This window comes from Tripterygium wilfordii, chromosome 2 (genome assembly GCF_013401445.1).
Source record: "Tripterygium wilfordii isolate XIE 37 chromosome 2, ASM1340144v1, whole genome shotgun sequence".
Lineage (NCBI taxonomy): Eukaryota > Viridiplantae > Streptophyta > Magnoliopsida > Celastrales > Celastraceae > Tripterygium > Tripterygium wilfordii.
The window spans coordinates 10,589,416-10,608,399 of record NC_052233.1 but is presented as its reverse complement, the minus strand read 5'-3'; the positions used below and the strand labels follow the sequence as shown (position 1 = coordinate 10,608,399).

At 40.9% G+C, this 18,984-nt stretch overlaps 2 protein-coding genes across 6 annotated transcripts; both read right to left on the bottom strand.

Moving 5' to 3' along the window:
• Positions 1 to 212: 212 nt before the first annotated feature.
• LOC120014943 (protein DETOXIFICATION 12-like) lies at positions 213 to 18,463 on the bottom strand. 4 transcript variants are annotated; one of them, XM_038867093.1, is made up of 7 exons: positions 18,117 to 18,463; positions 16,142 to 16,686; positions 15,972 to 16,058; positions 15,753 to 15,809; positions 15,394 to 15,632; positions 15,102 to 15,307; positions 213 to 285 (listed from the first exon to the last, which is right to left on the bottom strand). In XM_038867093.1, exons 1-7 carry the CDS (start codon positions 18,387 to 18,389, stop codon positions 223 to 225), a joined length of 1,470 nt encoding a protein of 489 aa, XP_038723021.1. In that variant the 5' UTR covers positions 18,390 to 18,463; the 3' UTR covers positions 213 to 222. The 4 variants fall into 4 exon arrangements, with proteins under 4 accessions (XP_038723021.1, XP_038723028.1, XP_038723038.1 ...); XM_038867100.1 differs by lacking the exons at positions 15,102 to 15,307; positions 15,394 to 15,632; positions 15,753 to 15,809; ... (1 more) ...; positions 16,142 to 16,686; positions 18,117 to 18,463 and adding exons at positions 6,116 to 6,321; positions 6,408 to 6,646; positions 6,766 to 6,822; ... (1 more) ...; positions 7,161 to 7,705; positions 8,200 to 8,488 and having other exon boundaries at positions 223 to 285; XM_038867110.1 differs by lacking the exons at positions 213 to 285; positions 15,102 to 15,307; positions 15,394 to 15,632; ... (2 more) ...; positions 16,142 to 16,686; positions 18,117 to 18,463 and adding exons at positions 5,076 to 5,659; positions 6,120 to 6,321; positions 6,408 to 6,646; ... (2 more) ...; positions 7,161 to 7,705; positions 8,200 to 8,488.
• On the bottom strand, positions 10,505 to 14,292 carry LOC120014966 (protein DETOXIFICATION 12-like). Of its 2 annotated transcripts, XM_038867122.1 has the most exons (8): positions 13,888 to 14,291; positions 12,714 to 13,711; positions 11,822 to 12,366; positions 11,657 to 11,743; positions 11,437 to 11,493; positions 11,076 to 11,314; positions 10,780 to 10,985; positions 10,505 to 10,690 (listed from the first exon to the last, which is right to left on the bottom strand). In XM_038867122.1, exons 2-8 carry the CDS (start codon positions 12,987 to 12,989, stop codon positions 10,631 to 10,633), a joined length of 1,470 nt encoding a protein of 489 aa, XP_038723050.1. In that variant the 5' UTR covers positions 12,990 to 13,711; positions 13,888 to 14,291; the 3' UTR covers positions 10,505 to 10,630. The 2 variants fall into 2 exon arrangements, with proteins under 2 accessions (XP_038723050.1, XP_038723059.1); XM_038867131.1 differs by lacking the exon at positions 11,437 to 11,493 and having other exon boundaries at positions 13,888 to 14,292.
• Positions 18,464 to 18,984: the final 521 nt, after the last annotated feature.

Here is an 18,984-nt window from a genome sequence, read left to right as displayed (position 1 = left end):
CATAAAAATGTTCTTCTCATACCAATTCACCATAAGCTCATAATTTTCCATCAAATATCATCATCCTTGCCTTGCTTGCCTGCAACATCAACACATCCCAGATATATAGAAACCAAAAAGAAAAAAATTAAAGACAATCCATAGAAATGCTAGCATTGTCAGCTGAATATATATATGTTCCTCGTTACAGAATAAAATGCCAACTTATCGATCATTCGCAGTTTACGCCAAACCATTGTCAGCTGAATGTCTTCCTTCAAAGGCCCTCTCCCTTGCCTTGTTTGCCTACAATATTTTCTAAAAAACATCACCAAAAGAAATGATGTAGGGAGCACGTGGCCTTATTGTACAATTAACAATTCAGCCCAACAGTTCAGCTTTGTGTTTTGTAGCCAGCTTAGCTTTTTGTCCGTGTCTAAAAGCAAGGCTCAAGGTGCTGCACATTGTCCAAAAAGTTGTGCTCTTTTGTCAGCCTTGTGTTTTGTAGCCAGCTCAGCCTTTTGTCCTTGTCTAAGTGCAAGGCTCAAGGTGTTGCGCATGGTCCCAAAAAGTTGTGCTCTTTTGTCAGATGTTTTTCTAGCCGTTGTAGTTTTAAGCTTTTTAAGTGCGGTTGTTGTGGAAGTCCAGCAGTTTTTGCTTATCAAGAAATCTCCTAAGAGATTAGTTTGTAGTCTTTTCTTACCTTACCTTGAAGAATAGTCAGTGCATTTTCATTTTCATTTTGAGAGCACTCGTTCATGCTGGTTTTGTTTCTCTTGTGCTGATTTCGTGCTAAGTAGTGGGATTAAAACGTAATAGCTCCATCCAGTTCCTCCGGGAGCTGCACCAAAGTGGTATCAGAGGCTCAGTTGCTCATGTGCACTCGGAGTGGGCGACCTTACTTGCCCACAACCATGACCGATCCAGCACGTGATGAGGCTTTACTGGAGCTTAGCCAACAAATCCAAGCTTTGACCTTATTGGTCTCACAACGACTTGATATCTTGCCATCCAATAGTGGTAAAAAACCCTCCTCCTCCACGGCTGTACCTGAGATCACCTCCAACGTTGGTGGTTCGCATTTGTTTCCGCCAGAAGAACACAGTACTCCATCTCCACCCTCTCGTGGCCCCAACCGCAACCATACTCACCAACTTGACACCAGTTTTCTACAACGCCGTAGTGATCCGGCGGATGAGGTAAAACGGCTAGTTCGGTTAGATGTGCCAGATTTCTGGGGAGATCTTAACCCCACTACGTTCCATGATTGGCTCATCTCGGTGGAGGACTATTTTCGTTGGTATCGGATGCCGGCGGAATGTAAGGTGGATTATGCTGTTATGAAACTCAAGGGAAATGCTCGACTCTGGTGGCTTACTATCGAAGAACAGGCAGCGCGCTTGGGTAGACCTGCTCTTAATGAGTGGACAGAGATGAAATTTCGTCTCAAGGAAAAGTATATGCCCACTGACTATGTGGATGCCATGTTGAGAGAGCTCTGGGGATTAAAGCAAGGTTCCGCATCGGTTACCACTTATACTGCCCGTTGGCAAGAGTTGACTATCAGAAGTCAAATCATTGAACCTGAACGGCAAGCCATTGCCCGTTATCTAGCCGGTCTGCGTGAAGAAATCCAATATGAACTTCTTTCTAGGTCTCTATCATCAGTCGATGCGGCGTTCCAAGCGGCCCTTAGAATGGAAGCCCATTTAGCTCATCAAAAGCGTCCTTGGCTGTTAGCATCATCGAACTGCACCCCTTCTCAGGGGCGAGGTAACAACGTCAATTCCCATTTTTCTACTAACAATTCGGCTCCTCTTTCAGGTTCTTCATCTAGGACCCCACCCTTTCCAGCCTCTCAGGATCCTCGCCGACGAATGGGAGATGTCAATCCGGGCAGCTGTTTCACTTGTGGGGGCAAGGGTCACTATTCAATAGTCTGCCCAAGCAAATCCACCAAACTGGGTCTAGTATGTGAAGGTGAACCTCTCCAACAGGAGGAACCAGGGGACACTATTGCTAGTGAACCTGAAACTGAAAAACCTGAGGAAGAATATTTGGAAGCCTCCCAACTTCCTAGTTGCATAATTCAACCTATTTTGCTTGGGGAAGCTTCCTCAGCCGACCCAGAATCGTGGCTAAGAACTTCTATCTTTCATACCCGGCTCGAAGTCGGTGACAAGGCCATCGATACTGTGATTGACAACGGTAGCGGAATGAATGCTATTGCAAATGGGGTTGTTGAGAAATTGGGCCTTGCTATAGAACCACATCCTAAACCCTATAACATCAGTTGGGTGGATGCTACTTCTAAGCCCGTTGCGACCCGGTGTCGTGTTCGTTTTTCCCTGGGCCCAAATTACGTTGATGAGACCTGGTGTGATATTATCCCTATGACAGTGTGTCAACTCTTGCTTGGAAGACCCTGGTTATATGATAGGAGAGCTCAATATGATGGATTTCACAACTCCTACTCATTTCTCTTCAAAGGCCGTCATATCACTCTCCAACCAACTCGGCCTCCACCGCGGCTTCTACCCACACCAATTGAGAAAACAGAGGTCTTAACCGTAACTCGCAGTTCTGACATTCCTCAGGATGCTCCAATGATATTTCTTCTTTTGAGCAAACCCATCATCATGGATGGGAATACTCCAACTAGTGAATCTGGTTCTTTTCATGAACTACTTACAGAATTTCAAGACCTCATGCCAGAAGACTTGCCAGATCAGCTTCCACCCCTACGGAGTGCCCAGCATGTTATTGATCTAATACCGGGTTCTTCGCTACCTAACTTGCCCGCGTATCGAATGACTCCCAATGAGCACTTGGAACTCCAGCGGCAACTATCACAGCTGTTAGCCAAAGGTTTTATTAGAGAGAGCTTATCTCCTGTGGCAGTGCCTACTTTACTCATTCCCAAGCGGGATGGATCTTGGCGTCTTTGTGTAGATAGTCGGGCAATCAACCGTATCACCGTCAAATATCGGTTTCCCATACCAAATTTGGAGGACTTGCTTGATCAACTTACGGGGTCAACCATATTTTCCAAAATGGATCTCCGTAGCGGGTATCACCAAATTCGGCTTAAACCCGGTGATGAATGGAAGACGGCCTTCCGTACTAAAGATGGTTTGTTTGAGTGGATGGTCATGCCCTTTGGCTTGACTAACGCTCCTAGTACCTTTATGCGTGTGATGACCCAAACCTTCAAACCCTTTTTAGGAAAATTTTTGGTCGTTTACTTTGATGACTTGTTAATAGATAGCCGCAGCAAGGAAGAGCATTTGGAACACCTTCGCTTAGTTTTTAAAACTTTGCGATCTCATTCTTTCTTTCTCCATAAAAAAAAATGCTCTTTTCTACAATCTTCGATTAATTTCTTGGGTTTTGTGATATCGCAGGAAGGACTTGCAGTAGACCCTGAGAAGACTCAAGCCATCTCTGCTTGGCCGACTCCACAGTCCTTCACTGAAGCACGCAGTTTTCACGGGCTTGCTTCGTTCTATCGTCGTTTCATTCGTAATTTCAGCGCTATCACCTCACCAAGTACAGATTGTCTTAAGGGTAAAGTGTTCAGATGGACTGCGGCAGCTACTAAGGCTTTTGAGATCATAAAATCCAGACTGGTTTCCGCACTTGTCCTACATCTGCCAGATTTCTCCAAACCATTTGAAGTTGCTTGTGACGCCTCTATTACGGGTATTGGAGGAATCTTAAGTCAGGAAGGCCACCCCATAGCATTTTATAGTGAGAAATTAACCGAGACTCGCAAACGGTATTCTACTTACGACCTTGAATTTTATTCTCTCATTCAAACTCTGCGCCATTGGCGACCATACCTTTTGCATCGGGAGTTCATTTTGTTTACAGATCATGACTCCCTCAAATATATCAATACACAAAAAACTTTGAGTTCTAAACATGCTAGGTGGGTAGATTTCCTTCAACAGTTCACTTTTGTTCTAAAACACAAATCTGGACTGGAAAATAAGGTGGCCGATGCCTTAAGTCGGCGTGTTCACCTTTTGACTACTTTTTCTATCACTTCCACAGGCTTTGAGCATATCAAAGACTTGTATGCTAATGACCCTGATTTTTCTTCGATTTGGACAGCTATTACTAATGGTGTTCCGAGGGACACCTCTGCTGTTTCTTTTGTCCTACAGGATGGGTACTTATTTAGGGACAACCGGCTTTGCCTACCTCGCGGCTCCCTGCGAGACTTTGCTATCAATGAACTCCATTCGGGGGGCTTAGCAGGACACCTGGGCCGAGATAAGACCTTGGCTCTAGTCGCTGACCGATTTTTCTGGCCTCAACTCCGAAGAGATGTAAGCCGCGTGGTACAACGTTGTCGCACTTGTGCTCTTCAAAAGGGTACCAAATCCAACAGTGGCTTGTACACACCTTTACCCATTCCGCAACGGCCTTGGGAGGATATTAGCATGGATTTCATCCTGGGATTACCTCGCACAGCTCGTCACCACGATTCTATCTTAGTGGTGGTGGACCGTTTCTCCAAGATGTCTCATTTCCTTCATTGTGCCCGCACATTTGATGCTTCCCATGTGGCCTCCATTTTTTTCCAAGAAGTCGTCCGTCTCCATGGATGACCCAAGTCTATCACAACTGATCGTAATGTTAAGTTCGTATCATATTTTTGGAAAACATTGTGGATGAAGCTGGGTACTAAACTCCAATACAGTAGCGCATTTCACCCACAAACGGACGGGCAAACGGAAGTCACTAATCGCAGTGTGGGAAACCTCCTACGTTGTCTAGTGACTGACCATATGTCTTCATGGGATTTGGTGCGGAATTTGCTTTTAACAACTCTGTCAACAGATCTACAGGTAGTTGCCCCTTTGAAATTGTTGCAGGCCTTAAACCCAGGACTCCGGTTGACTTGGTTCCATTGCCCGGGGGCCAACAAACTAGTGGCGAGGCTCTGGAATTGGCCACGCACATCCAGCAAATCCATGCCGAAGTCAAGCAACGCATTGCGGCCTCCAATATTGCCTACACTTCGGCAGCCAATTCTCACCGCCGACATGTTGATTCCAACCAGGGGATTCTGTGTTCATTCGCATACATCCTGGGCGTTTTCCTCCAGGTTCCATCCACAAGTTACATTCCCGCCGAGCTGATCCCTTTTCCATTCTTAAGAGGTTGGGTTCTAATGCATATCTCGTGAATTTGCCTCCGGAATATCGTTTCAGTCCTATTTTTAATGTGGCCGACCTGACCGCTTGCCATGAGGACTCTTCACATCAGTCTGCTCAGCATCCTACAGTCCCAGTTCACGATCTTCTTGGTTCCCCTAGTGCGAACCTTCCGCTAGCTTCCCTCCCAAACACCTCTAATGAAACCCCTCACCTGATTGTGAAACGTGACCATGTCACTACTCGTCGTGGAGGGTACTGGCGTTACCTGGTATTGTTTCGTAATAGGCCTATTTCAGACGGCGTGTGGCTCTCCGAGAATCATCTTCGTCATTTTTATCCTGCCCTACTGGATCAATTTCTTCAGTTGAACTCGCCGGAGTCGAGTTCTTCTTAGGGAGGGGTAGTTGATGTAGGGAGCACGTGGCCTTATTGTACAATTAACAATTCAGCCCAACAGTTCAGCTTTGTGTTTTGTAGCCAGCTTAGCTTTTTGTCCTTGTCTAAAAGCAAGGCTCAAGGTGCTGCACATTGTCCAAAAAGTTGTGCTCTTTTGTCAGCCTTGTGTTTTGTAGCCAGCTCAGCCTTTTGTCCTTGTCTAAGTGCAAGGCTCAAGGTGTTGCGCATGGTCCCAAAAAGTTGTGCTCTTTTGTCAGATGTTTTTCTAGCCGTTGTAGTTTTAAGCTTTTTAAGTGCGGTTGTTGTGGAAGTCCAGCAGTTTTTGCTTATCAAGAAATCTCCCAAGAGATTAGTTTGTAGTCTTTTCTTACCTTACCTTGAAGAATAGTCAGTGCATTTTCATTTTCATTTTGAGAGCACTCGTTCATGCTGGTTTTGTTTCTCTTGTGCTGGTTTCGTGCTAAGTAGTGGGATTAAAACGTAATAGCTCCATCCAGTTCCTCCGGGAGCTGCACCAAGAAAGTTGTGTGTTAACCTGTAATGTGTAGCTTGTTAAGATTTAAGTTATAGACCTGCTTTTCCCAATTTGTGCAACCTGTTACAATAAAGAGGAGGACTGTCTGTGTAAAAGCACCGGCTTGTATTCCCAACCAAAGTCCCTTCCCTCCCAAGTGTGCCCAGAAACCCAACATTGCGGCACAAGGTATACCGCAAAGATAGTATGCCGCTAGGTTGACATAAGCTCCTATATGCTGCCATCCGCATCCTCTGGCAACACCTGATTAGGAACAGAAGGAGAAAACTCCATAAAATCTTCAACGACAAGAGAAGTGTTACTCACAGAAAAACAGATGAGGGTCTAACCTGAAAGTACTGCTTGTAAGGAATCCAGTATAATGGAAATACAGATCAAGGGAGACATGACACTGACATAATCCACAACTTCCTTCTCATTGCTGAATGCGTAACCAAAAAAGTGCCGGCTCGCAAAGATTATTGAACTTACTGTAGTTGTTTCTATTACTGTAAGAAACATCAGAGCGTAGACAACTATACGTGCAGATTCTGGGTTCCCTGCTCCTAATTCATTTGAGATTCTAGTGCTACACCCAAAAAGGAAACAAGTAATGTCTTGTCAACAATCAATGCAACAAAAATCAGTGGTATGTAGGAACCAATATATGTAAACGAATACGGATGGCTGTTTATGTTGGAAAAAAACCTTGCTGCTGCACCAACTCCATATGGTATCATAGAGAGTGTCGCAATTGTTTGGAGACTGTAAAGAAAATTCAACAAAATAGAGATTATGCAACTATATTTTCTTCCTGGAAGCAATGCTATTTAGATAATCAAACGAGCTCATGTACAAATTCAAGGAAAATTCTCAAATTTTTTGAGACTGTCATAGTGCATTCAACTTCAATGCATGCTAGAGAAACATACCATACAGAGAGGACTGAAGTCTCAAGCTGTGGATTAGGCAAAAGCCCAGACAGCAAAACAAGCAACTCATATGACCACCATTCGAGGCTGCAATGATGAACATTGAAGAAAAAATGCTTCAAAGATTGTAATGTTTACTTCTTTCACAAGAAAATAAATTAAACATATTACCATATCATTACTGCAGAAGGAATGGCAAAGCGGAAAAATTCTCCAATCCCCCGGAACAACTCCATAGAAATTGGCACACGGGTTTTTGCACAGGCGGTAGAGAACTTCATGTATAACCCAAGGAAAATCGCATTTAACCACATAGAAATACTGAGTGCAAATGCTGCTCCAAGGTTCTCAAGTCTTGACATAAATACTAAAACCCAACAGAGTGGTATGTGGAGACACAGAGTTGTCATAGAGATTATAAACATGGGAAAGATCAAACTCTGCATCTGAAAGAATCGAATCAGGGGTTGAACAATTGCGTAAGCAAAGAGTCCAGGAACAAGCCATAATGTAAATCTACCAGCTTCGTGAGAAATTTCGGGGTCTTGGCCGATTAATACAAGTATCTTTCCCATGTTTATCCATATCAGAGAGATTGGAAGACAAACTAAAATTAGGCAGAATATAGCAGTGTAAGTCTGAGTTCCAAGTTTGTGATACTGCTGAGCTCCATAAGCTTGCCCACAAAGAGTTTCCAATGCACTTGCCATCCCTAACTGTTTAACATGCCAAAGTTACATATAATCAGATACTTTGAAGTTCGCACTCAGATTCAGCAACAAAACTAGTTCAAAGACATTGCATGATTAGATTAAATCAAATCAATTCATGGTTTCAACCAAATTAAATGTAAACAAATAGTATATATATAATACTAGAAGTATTGCTGTTTGATATAGTTCTGTACATAGCCTTGCCTTTTCTGCTGGGCTGGAAATTCTCGGTTATCAAAAAAATCCGGACTTAATGTATCATTTGTTTAACTACAAGTAAACCCATCTTCATAATTGGATCTCATTGTAGTAAAACTTAAGTTGCATACTCTATTCCTCATTGATTAGTAATGTGCCCTTCTGGTACACTGCCGACTGCACTCTTAATTTTTTTTCAATAAAAGGTAAGCACTAAGGGAAAATTAACGCGTAATATGATAAAAAGCTTAACTGAGAAGATGACAAAAGGCTTAACTGAGAAGGAGGGAAGGACTTACAAGGACGCTGAAGCCGGTGACACCAGAAAGGGAGACGGCTAAGGCGGCGCTTGAGAGAGAAAGTTCACCGAGATGACCGGCCATCATCATTGAAATAACTTGCAACAGGAGCAGCGACAGATTCACAGCAACCATTGGTGCAGCTATCCAGCCCAATCTCTTCACTTCTTCAAAGAACACCTCCCACGTTAGAGACGAGGACGAGGACGACGACTCCTCTCTTTGTTTCGGTATCAGACTTTCTTCCATGCCCTTCTTCTCCTCTGTTTCCCTCATCGAAACCTTCAGGTCGTTTTCTTCTGAATTCCAGCTCGTTAGTATATAAAATTTTCGTTAGAATTTCCATTCCTCCCTTTTGTTTTTATTGGTGAACCGAGGCGCCACCTAACGCATGGCCTCAGAACAACTCACATCACGTTGACTAGCCCAGCATGACCATAACCTTTCTGATAACTGAGTGAGTGTAAATCTCAGAATGAAGAATAACTCTCACCAAGTTTAGTACAGGATAAAACTGGACTGAAGTCCAGGTGAGTGAAATAAAACTCCTAACCCATTCGAAAATCCCATGAAAATACTATTGATTGGTTAAAACTCCCAATGTTAGCACCATTCACTTTAAACACAGAGATATAACTACAGATATAACCACATGCTTAAGTTGCTAGATCTATCCCCCTCTTTGCTTATGCATTGAAGAGAAAGTAACCATCAGATTTTCTTCAACTTCAAGTACTTACACATAATGACACAATTATTTGTGTTGTTGGACTCAACTGGAATGAAATTTAAGACCGGTATTAATGATGTCTCTTCAAAAGTCTAATCCAATCTGCTACATATTGAAGAACATTAATTGAAAGGATGGTGATAGTATAGACCCAATATGTATCCAAATTGATCCGCTTTGATTATTTATATACGAGTGGCAACTAGCGTGTACCCAACATTGATGGGTGGGCGCTTCTCGGCTCATGACCTTTAAGATTCATAATGGGTTTGGTGCAACACACTGCATGGTAGTTGGGGCTTTATTAGAGAGAAATAAGCCCGGTAGACTTGAAGGCCTTTTTCTTTTTTTTAATAGACTTGACGCCTTCAAACATAATGGAAGCCTTCAAACATAATGGAAGTCATAATATTTTCTTGTAGAATCCTGGCTTGTACCATTTTCGGCGTCCACCCGAATACATTTTGATCCAGTCTTACACTGTTCTAGCGATTCGAACTTTACACTCACACAACTATCCAGTCTTACACTGTTCTAGCGATTCGAACTTTACACTCACACAACTATCTAAAGGACATATCTAATTGGGTTGTTCCTCGGCTAAAAAAAGAAAGAAAATGATATCATGTAGATTGTCGTTTTTGTTTAAATTTTGGTCTGCAGACTAGGTGTTTGTTGAAATGTTTGTGTGGCAAGTTTCTACATGACTTTTGGGAATTGAAGAGATAAGTGTGACATCTAACATTTTTAGTAAGTAATTTTGTTGACATTCGGCCACGCGTGGGCCGAACCGGATATTGAAAGTTGAAACGCTTGGATAGTAGTAAGGGCCCATAAATGAATTCAATTCCTTGAATCTGGTTCTTGAGGCCCAGATTCTCTCATCAATCGGTCGGTTTTGGGTCTGGCGGCGGTGACTGGGGAGACTTGAGAGATGGGCAAATTATTAAGCACGTAGCATGTGACACCAAGGAACTGATAATTTTTTTTTGATAAAAGAGTATTAATTCTATTAGAGAGGAGTAATTAATATTATACTGACTTCGATTTTAAAGATTGAATCTTGATAGTTTAGAATCATACTACTTCTAATCTCAAGGAAGAGATAATTTACCACACATGTTATTAGGTTGTGACTGTACTTTCTTTTTTTTTCCAATTCGAGAACTACACTACACAAGTTCATTTTTTGAACATCCGATATAAGTTTAGATTCGATTCCATCATACTCGCTCGCATAGAAAATTTTCACATGACGACATGATAAGGTTGATTAAATCATTATGTTTAATAGCACCTTAGGATGGCAACGCCTTAAAGTGAAGGGCGAGATTCAAACGAAGAAAGACTTATAGTGGATACTTAGGCACTCTGGAGACAAGAAACGGCGTAGCACGCGACGAAACGCTTTAGGGAGTTGAAAATAAACGTAGATCTGGAGATTTTCAAAACAGGTCAACATTTCAAACTTCTACTCAATCCATGGGCAGGCAAGAGACAACCTGATGAACTACATCTTAGTAACCAGAAGAAAAAGAATCAAAAAAGTCAAAACCCATCGCGTGGCCACAAGGGTACCTGTTGAAGCACTGTTTATTGACCTGCCTTAGTTATAGGCTTAGAACTGGATTAAGCTGAGGATAACTCTACCATTGCGGTTTCACTAAATATACATGTTAACATGCTATACTTGATGCTGCTCTATATATACGCCAAACCATTGCGATTTCCTTCACATGCTCTCTCCCTTGCCTTGTTTGCCTGCAATATTTTCTGAAGAACATCACCAAAAGAAAGTCATGTATTAAACTAACTCTAATGTGCAGCTTGTTAAGATTTGATTTATGGACCTGCTTTTCCCAGTTTGTGCAACCTGTTACAATAAAGAGGAGTATTGTCTGCGTAAAAGCACCGATTTGTATTCCCATCCAAAGGCCCTTCCCTCCTAAGTTTGCCCAGAAACCCAACATTGCAGCACAAGGTATACCACAAAGATAGAATGCCGCAAGGTTGATATAAGCTCCTGTGCGCTGCCATCCACATCCTCTGGCAACACCTGATTAAGAACAGAAAGCGAAAACCCTTTAATACAAGTGTCTTTCTGAAAAACATCTGTTACTTGCTGAAAAACAGATGAGCATCTAACCTGAAAGTACTCCTTGTAAGGAATCTAATATAATGGAGATACAGATGAAGGTAGACATGACAGTGACGTAATCCACAACTTCCTTCTCATTGCTGAATGTGTAACCAAAAACATGCCGGCTAGCGAAGATTGTTGAACTTACTATTGTTGTTTCTATTACTGCAAGAAACATCAGAGCGTAGACAACTATTCGTGCAGATTCTGGGTGCCCTGCTCCTAATTCATTTGAGATTCTAGTGCTACAACCCAAAAAGGAAAAAGTAATGTCTTGTGAACAAACAATGCAACAAAAATCAGTGGTAGGTATGAATGTATATATGTAAATGAACATGGATGGCTGTTTATGTTGAGGAAAAAAAACCTTGCTGCTCCACCAAGTCCATGTGGTATCATAGAGAGCGTTACAATTGTTTGCAGACTGTAAAGAAAATTCAACAAAATGAATTATGCAACTATATTTTCTTCCTGGGAACAATGTTATTTGGAAAATAGAACGAGCTCATTTAAAAATTCAAGGCAAATTCTCAAAATTTTGAGACTGTCATGGTATATTCAACTTACGCACTGCTAGACAAACATACCATACAGAGAGGACTGAAGTTTCAAGCTGTGGATTAGGTAAAAGCCCCGACAGCAAAACAAGCAACTCATATGACCACCATTCCAGGCTGCAATGATGAACATTGAAGAAAAATGCTTCAATTTTTTTTAATTTCTTTCACAAGAAAATAAATTAAACACATTACCATATCATTGCTGCAGAAGGGATGGCAAAGTGGAAAAACTCTCCAACCCCTCGGAACAACTCCATAGAAATTGGCGCACGGGTTTTTGCACAAGCAGAAGAGAACTTCATGTATAACCCTAGAAAAATCACATTTAACCACAAAGAAATACTGAGTGCAAACGCGGCTCCATGATTCTCGAGTCTTGACATAAATACTAAAACCCAACAGAGTGGTATGTGGAGACACACAGTTATGATAGAGATTAGAAACATGGGAAAAATCAAACTCTGCATCTGAAAGAATCGAATCAACGGTTGAAGAATTGCATAAGCAAAGAGTCCAGGAACAAGCCATGTTGTAAATCTTCCAGCTTCACGAGAAATTTCGGAGTCTTGGCCGATTAATACAAGTATCTTTCCCATGTTTATCCATATCAGAGAGAGTGGGAGACAAACTAAAATTAGGCTGAACATAGCAGTGTAAGTCTGAGTTCCAAGTTTGTGATACTGCCGAGCCCCATAAGCTTGCCCACAAAGAGTTTCCAACGCACTTGCCATCCCTAACTGTTTAACATGCCAAAGTTACATATAATTCAGATACTTCGCAGTTCACACTCTGATTCAGCTACAAAACTGGTTCAAAGATATTGCATGATTAAATAAAATCAATTCATGGTTTCAACCAAATTAAATGTAAACAAATGGTAGATATATTGTTTGATATAGTACTGTACATAGCCTTGCTTTGGGTTGGAGAATTGTCGGTTAAAAAAATCACAACTTTAAAAATCACAACTTTAGGTATCACTTGTTTAATTTCAAGTAAACCCATCTTCATTAGGAAAATTAATGCGTAATATGACAAAAAAGCCTAACTGATAAGAAGACAAAAATAGGAAGGAAGGGCTTACGAGGACGCTGAAGCCGGTGACACCAGAAAGCGAGACGGCTATGGCGGCGCTGGAGAGAGAAAGTTCACCGAGATGGCCGGACATCATCATCGAAATAACTTGCAATAGGAGCAGCGACAGATTCACAGCTACCATTGGTGCAGCTATCCAGCCCACTCTCTTGACTTCTTGAAAGAACACATCCCACGTTAGAGACGACGACGAGGACTCCGACTCCTCTCTTTCTTTCGGGATCAGACTTTCATCCATGCCGTTCTTCTCCCCTGTTTCCCTCATCGAAACCTTCAAGTTGTTGTTCTTCTGAATTCTAGCACGTTAGTATATAAATTTTTCGTGTAGTCGACAGATAAACGTGTTCTAGCACGTTAGTACTGGATGTTATCAGTTCGCATGTTTAAAAAAAAAACAGTTACAAAGGGAACAACCGACAAAAATTTCCATTGTTTTTTTTATATTGGTAATTGGAAACCACCTAACCCAATATGTTGTGGGCATAAAACTCAGACCGTCAAAACGATCCAATCCACACCATACTGACAACAAATAATAGACCTAGCCCGGTACCTTTGGGAGCGCGGACATCGGTGATGCATGGCTTTTTAAGTGGGTGTAGACCTCAAGCCGCCACAACAACCTGCACCACCTTGGCGACAAGTACGAGACCTATACCAACTTGAAGTTCTAACAACTGAGTGACCATGAATCTCGGGACGCCAAACTAACCCACACAACGCTAACGAGAGTTTAAGAATGGATCGAAGCACATGTGGGAGAAATGAGGCTCCTCCCTCCTCCTGATGGTGGGCGGGCCCATGGAATTTGAGAGAAAACATACCAGACAGAACTGAAGTTTCAAGCTTTGAATTTGGTAGAAATCCGGAGAGCAGGATAAGCATACCCCATGGAATAGCTCCACACAACTAGGAGAGAATACGATCCGAGCAAAATTACAGTCAACCAATACGAACCACTGAGCGCTACTGCTGCTCCAAGGTTGCCTAGTCCGGATTTGAATACCAAAACCCAACAGAAAACAACATGAACAACCGAATAATAGACGACTAAACATGTGATTTACACACACACAACCGAATGCTCAGCAAATTAAACTGCTAGACAAGTTAACTTGGTCAATTAATCGAACAGGTGGAAAACTAAAATCAATGGGACTTACAACGAGACTGAATCCGGTGATAGCGCAGAAGGAGAATTTAATGGCGGTGCTAGAAAGAGCGAGCTCGCCAAGATGACCAACCATCATGATTGATATTACTTGCAAGAAGTACTGTGAGAAATTCACAGCCACCATTGGTCCTGCTATGTACCCAACTCTCTTCACTTCCACCATTAACACACCCCATGTTAATAATCCCCTGTTTTCCTCTTCTCCTTCTCTAACCAACAAACCCCTTTCAATCTTCTCTGTGTCTCTCGTTTGTGTAGAGAGAATGAAAATATAGTGATTGTGAAATATAGTTAGAGAGGGAATTAAAAGGAGAGAAATGTAGTGACCGTATAATTCTTTTACAGCCTCGTTCCATAGCTTCCCGAATCTCCAATTGCTCATTTCCCTTGTTGTACGATCACAAAAAAATTGATTTGAAGGTTCTCTCTTCATTGCCTAAAACCGCGTGGGCCGAACCGGATATTGAAACGCTTGGATAGTGATGGGCTTAGTAAGGACCCATAAATGAATTCAATCCAGGCCCATATCCTCGCATCAGTCCCTGGCCGCTTTTGGGTCTGGCGGTGAGGGGGATGAGATCTTCAAATTGAGCACGAGGCCACAATGGTATTCCTCTCAAGTGAAAATCCAACTCAAAACCCTCTGAATCCATACAGTTTGAGTCCAAAGAGATTCACCAATAGATTATTGTCATAGTGGTTAGACTATTTGTAGACGATATTGCGGAGGTCTAATAGATAGGTATTATTAGGCAAGCACAACCAAAAATCATTGGGAACGCTTGAATCCATTTTAAAGAAAAGGCCAAGATGCAATAACAAAACTACAAAGGACACACCTGCTTGGAGACAGATTTTTAAGGGTACATTTTGTGTAGTTGCCTACATAAGCACGCACCTGTTGAAACACTGTTTATTGACCTGCCTTAGTTATTGGCTTAAAACTGGGATTAGGCTGGGGATATCCCTAAATATACACGCTATACGTGATGCTGCTCTATATATATGTGTTCCTCGTTACAGCAGAAAATGCCACTCACTGATCATTTCCAATTTACGCCAAACCATTGTCAGCTGAGTGTGTTCCTTCAAAGGCCCTCTCCCTTGCCTTGTTTGCCTGCAATATTTTCTAAAAAACATCACCAAAAGAAAGTTATGTGTTAAAACTCTAATGTGCAGCTTGTTAAGATTTAAGTTACAGACCTGCTTTTCCCAGTTTGTGCAACCTGTTGCAATGAAGAGGAGGATTGTCTGTGTAAAGGCACCAGTTTGTATTCCAATCCAAAGGCCCTTCCCCCCTAATTTTGCCCAGAAACCCAACATTGCAGCACAAGGGATACCACAAAGATAGAATGCCGCTAGGTTGACATAAGCTCCTATGTCCTGCCATCCGCATCCTCTAGCAACACCTGATTAAGAACAGAAGGCAAAAACTCTATAAAATCTTCAATTACCAGAGAAGTGTTACTTGCTGAAAAACAGATGAGGGGCTAACCTGAAAGTACTCCTTGTAAGGAATCTAATATAATGGAAATACAGATCAAGGGAGACATGACAGTGACATAATCCACAACTTCCTTCTCATCGCTGAATGTGTAACCAAAAACGTGCCGGCTAGCAAAGATTGTTGAACTTACAATTGTTGTTTCTACTATTGCAAGAAACATCATAGCGTAGACAACTATACGTGCAGATTTTGGGTGCCCTGCTCCTAATTCATTTGAGATTCTAGTGCTACAACCCAAAAAGGAAAAGGTAATATCTTGTCAACAAACAATGCAACAATAATCAGTGGTATGTATGCATGTATATATGTAAACGAATATGGATGGGTGTTTATGTTGGGAAAAAAACCTTGCTGCTCCACCAAGTCCGTATGGTATCATATAGAGTGTTGAAATTGTTTGAAGACTGTAAAGACAAAAAGACAACTCAACAAAATAGATTATGAAACTATATTTTCTTCTGGGAAACAATGTTACTTAGAAAATCGAACAAGCTCATGTACAAATTCTCAATTTTTTTTGAGACTCATAGTATATTCAACTTCAATGCACTGCTATAGAAACATACCATATAGAGAGGACTGAAGTTTCAAGCTGTGGATTAGGCAAAAGCCCTGACAGCAAAACAAGCAACTCATATGACCACCATTCGAGGCTGCAATGATGAACATTGAAGAAAAATGCTTCAAAGATTGTAATGTTTACGGCTTTCACAAGAAAATATATTAAACAAATTACCATATCATTACTGCAGAAGGAACAGCAAAGCGGAAAAACTCTCCAATCCCTCGGAACAACTCCATAGAAATTGGTGAACGGGTTTTTGCACAGGCAGAAGAGAACTTCATGTATAACCCAAGAAAAATCGCATTTAACCACATAGAAATACTGAGTGCAAATGCTGCTCCATGATTCTCAAGTCTTGACATAAATACTAAAACCCAACAGAGTGGTATGTGGAGACACAGAGTTATGATAGAGATTATAAACATAGGAAAAATCAAACTCTGCATCTGAAAGAATCGAATCAGTGGTTGAACAATTGCATAAGCAAAGAGTCCAGGAATAAGCCATATTGTAAATCTACCAGCTTCATGAGAAATTTCGGGGTCTTGGCCGATCAATACAAGTATCTTTTCCATGTTTATCCATATCAGAGAGATTGGAAGACAAACTAAAATTAGGCAGAATATAGCAGTATAAGTCTGAGTTCCAAGTTTGCGATACTGCTGAGCTCCATAAGCCTGCCCACAAAGAGTTTCCAATGCACTTGCCATCCCCATCTGTTTTAACATGCCAAAGTTACATATACTCGGATAGTTTGAAGTTCACACTCAGATTCAGCTACAAAACTAGTTCAAAGATAGCGCATTGTTAAATCAAATCAATTCATGGTTTCGACCAAATGTAACCAAATAGTATATATATGATACTAAACGTGTTACTGTTTGATATAGTTCTGTACATAGCCTTGCCTTCTCCTGAAGATTTATTACAAGCAAGAAACAGACGGGCATTATTACATAAACCCATCTTCATTGGATCTCATTGTAGTCAAAGTTAAGTTGCATACTTATTGGTCGTTGATTAGTTATGGGCCTTTCCGGGTACACTGCACCATTAATTTTTTGCCACAAAGGTTAAGAACTACATGACAAGAAATGTAACTATCTAAGCTCTGAGCTTTCAGGTTAGAAGACAAATCTTAATTTTGACTACACCTTATATTAATTTCCCAATATCTATCCTTGGTTCCCAAGCTAATGAATAAAATAATTTGATCCATAAAAACCAATAAAAATCCTAGATTCCCTTCAAAAAGTAACAAAACAATGTCACTCTCTCGACCCTTGTTGCACAAACTTAATTGACTGATAAATTAGAAAAAACCAGATTACTCTAAGAGTGTGTTTGGATTGAGGGATTTGGGGGGAAGGGAAGAGAATGGAAGGGAAAATACATTTCCCTCTCTCATGTTTGGATAGATAAAAAAAGAAAGGAAAGAAAAGTAGTTTAATTGACTAGTTTATCCTTATTTTTTATGTTTAAGTGTTATGTCGAAGGGTAAAATAGATTTTTAACTTATAAGTAACTTAATTAGTAATCTCTTCCCTCCAAATGACTCCATTTTGGGAGGAAAGAATTTTGACAAAAATTTAAAAAGATCTTCCTCCCAAATCCCCTCAATTTTTTATAAACTATCCAAACAAGGGAATTGGAAGGAAACTCCCTTTCCCTTCTCTTCCCTCCCCTCCAAATCCCTCAATCCAAACACACTTTAAATGAGCCATGAGAATAATAATATATATATATATATATATATATATAGAGAGAGAGAGAGAGAGCAAACAAACATTGATAACAAAAAAAAAATTAATCAACATCACATATGCAGTGACCATTACAGCCTGTGATAATTCAGCTTTTTGTAATTTTAGCAACAAATTACTAGACCAATTTTTTCATCAGGCTTTACCTTAATAAAGGAACGTGCGTGAATTTGCAATAAATGACCAGTTCAGTACGAATACTCTGTTTAAGTCTTCGTCTTTCTTTGACTTTTGACAAGAAAGTGCCATTGATACATGAAATTCTGTGTTTTCGACTGTGCTTGATAGGTGTTAATTCTATACTTAAAATTGGGAAATTTAATGCGTAATATGACAAAAAAGCCTAACTGAGAAGAAGACAAAAAAAGGAAGGAAGGACTCACGAGGAAGCTGAAGCCGGTGACACCAGAAAGCGAGACGGCTATGGCGGCACTTGAGAGAGAAAGTTCACCGAGATGACCGGCCATCATCATTGAAATAACTTGCAACAGGAGCAGCGACAGATTCACAGCAACCATTGGTGCAGCTATCCAGCCCAATCTCTTCACTTCTTCAAAGAACACCTCCCACGTTAAAGACGAGGAGGAGTCCGAGTCCTCTCTTTGTTTCGGTATCAGACTTTCTTCCATGCCCTTTTTCTCCTCTGCTTTCCTCATCGAAACCTTCGGGTCGTTCTTCTTCCTGCTTCCTTGCTCCGCTTTATTTAATTATAAACGCGAGCTGAATGAAAAAGAAGGAAAGACGAAGACCACGTTAATAATATTTTCTTTTAAAATAAAATTTGGCGTGGGCCACATTTGATGATGTATTGTCGTTTTGGAAATCCAAAATCCCCAGTTAGGATTAGGCAAGTAGGCTTTGATAATCTGTCGGAAGGCCACGTCTTCATGGATTATGGCTATCCACATACGTCATGTTATTTTGGGTTCAAAGCATATATAAACCCAACGGAGTGTCATGTTATATTCTGATTAAATAATGCACGAGATCCCCAAATATGATCCTCATTTTACCTATATAGGTGTTGGATGTTGAGGGCTTCTACATATGTTTATAATTAATAGTTATTTCATTTCACTGTGCTAAATCCTAATAGTCACAAATAAAATATCAAATGAATTCACTAAACAAACACGCAATCTAAGCGTAAGTGGAGAAATAAATAATAATCAATATCAAAGCGGTAAAAAGACATAGATACAATCGATATATGTGGTTTGACATAAAAGTTTATATCCATGGTAGTAGAGA